Source organism: Eimeria mitis, genomic scaffold (genome assembly GCF_000499745.2).
Source record: "Eimeria mitis Houghton genomic scaffold, Emh_scaff2662, whole genome shotgun sequence".
NCBI lineage: Eukaryota > Apicomplexa > Conoidasida > Eucoccidiorida > Eimeriidae > Eimeria > Eimeria mitis.
Genome location: NW_013571004.1, coordinates 5340 through 5873, shown reverse-complemented (window position 1 = coordinate 5873; position 534 = coordinate 5340). Strand labels below are relative to the sequence as shown.

Below are 534 nucleotides of genomic sequence, written 5' to 3'. Positions count from 1 at the left end.
GCTTTCCGTCGATATCCCCCTCAACAGCAGTAGCAGCAGCAGCAGCAGCAGCAGCAGCCGTAGCAGCAGCAGCAGCAGCAGCAGCAGCAGCAGCAGCAGTAGCAGCAGTAGCAGCAGCAGCAGTTGACAGTGCAGACGGGTTGCAGCCTCTTCCTTATAATTTCTTTTGCTGCTTGGCTTATGCTGCTGCCTGTTTGTGTACATAGAGCAGCAGCAGCAGCAGCAGGAGCAGCAGGAGCTGCGGATATCTGAGCTGCGTGGCTCTCAGTCTCTGCTGCGAGGTGTTTGTCTTTGTTGTTGTGTGGTGCTGCAGGTGAAGCAGGTGTTTCTGCTGCTGCTGTTGTTTGTTTGTTTCTTGCCCTTGGTGGCATTTCTTATTGAATTAAAGAAAGAGAAAAAAAAGACAAAAGACAAAAAGATAAAAAGAAAAGACAAAGATAGAAACAACAGCTGCTGCTTCTGCGTCGCTACAAGATGAGGATACCCTTTGGGGGGCGTCGTTCTCTGTTTTCTGCTTTTCTTCTTTTAGCTGCG

The 534-nt window shown here is 49.6% G+C and overlaps 1 protein-coding gene across 1 annotated transcript in view; it reads left to right on the top strand.

Annotated features, from left to right (window-relative positions):
* The window catches only part of EMH_0057000 (uncharacterized protein), a gene marked incomplete at both ends in the record, with an annotated part of 1591 nt that overhangs the window by 230 nt on the left and 827 nt on the right, over nucleotides 1–534 (top strand). The window contains 2 exon segments of the mRNA XM_013497419.1: nucleotides 3–107; nucleotides 207–281. Of these exon segments, the coding sequence (XP_013352873.1) occupies nucleotides 3–107; nucleotides 207–281 (180 nt within the window).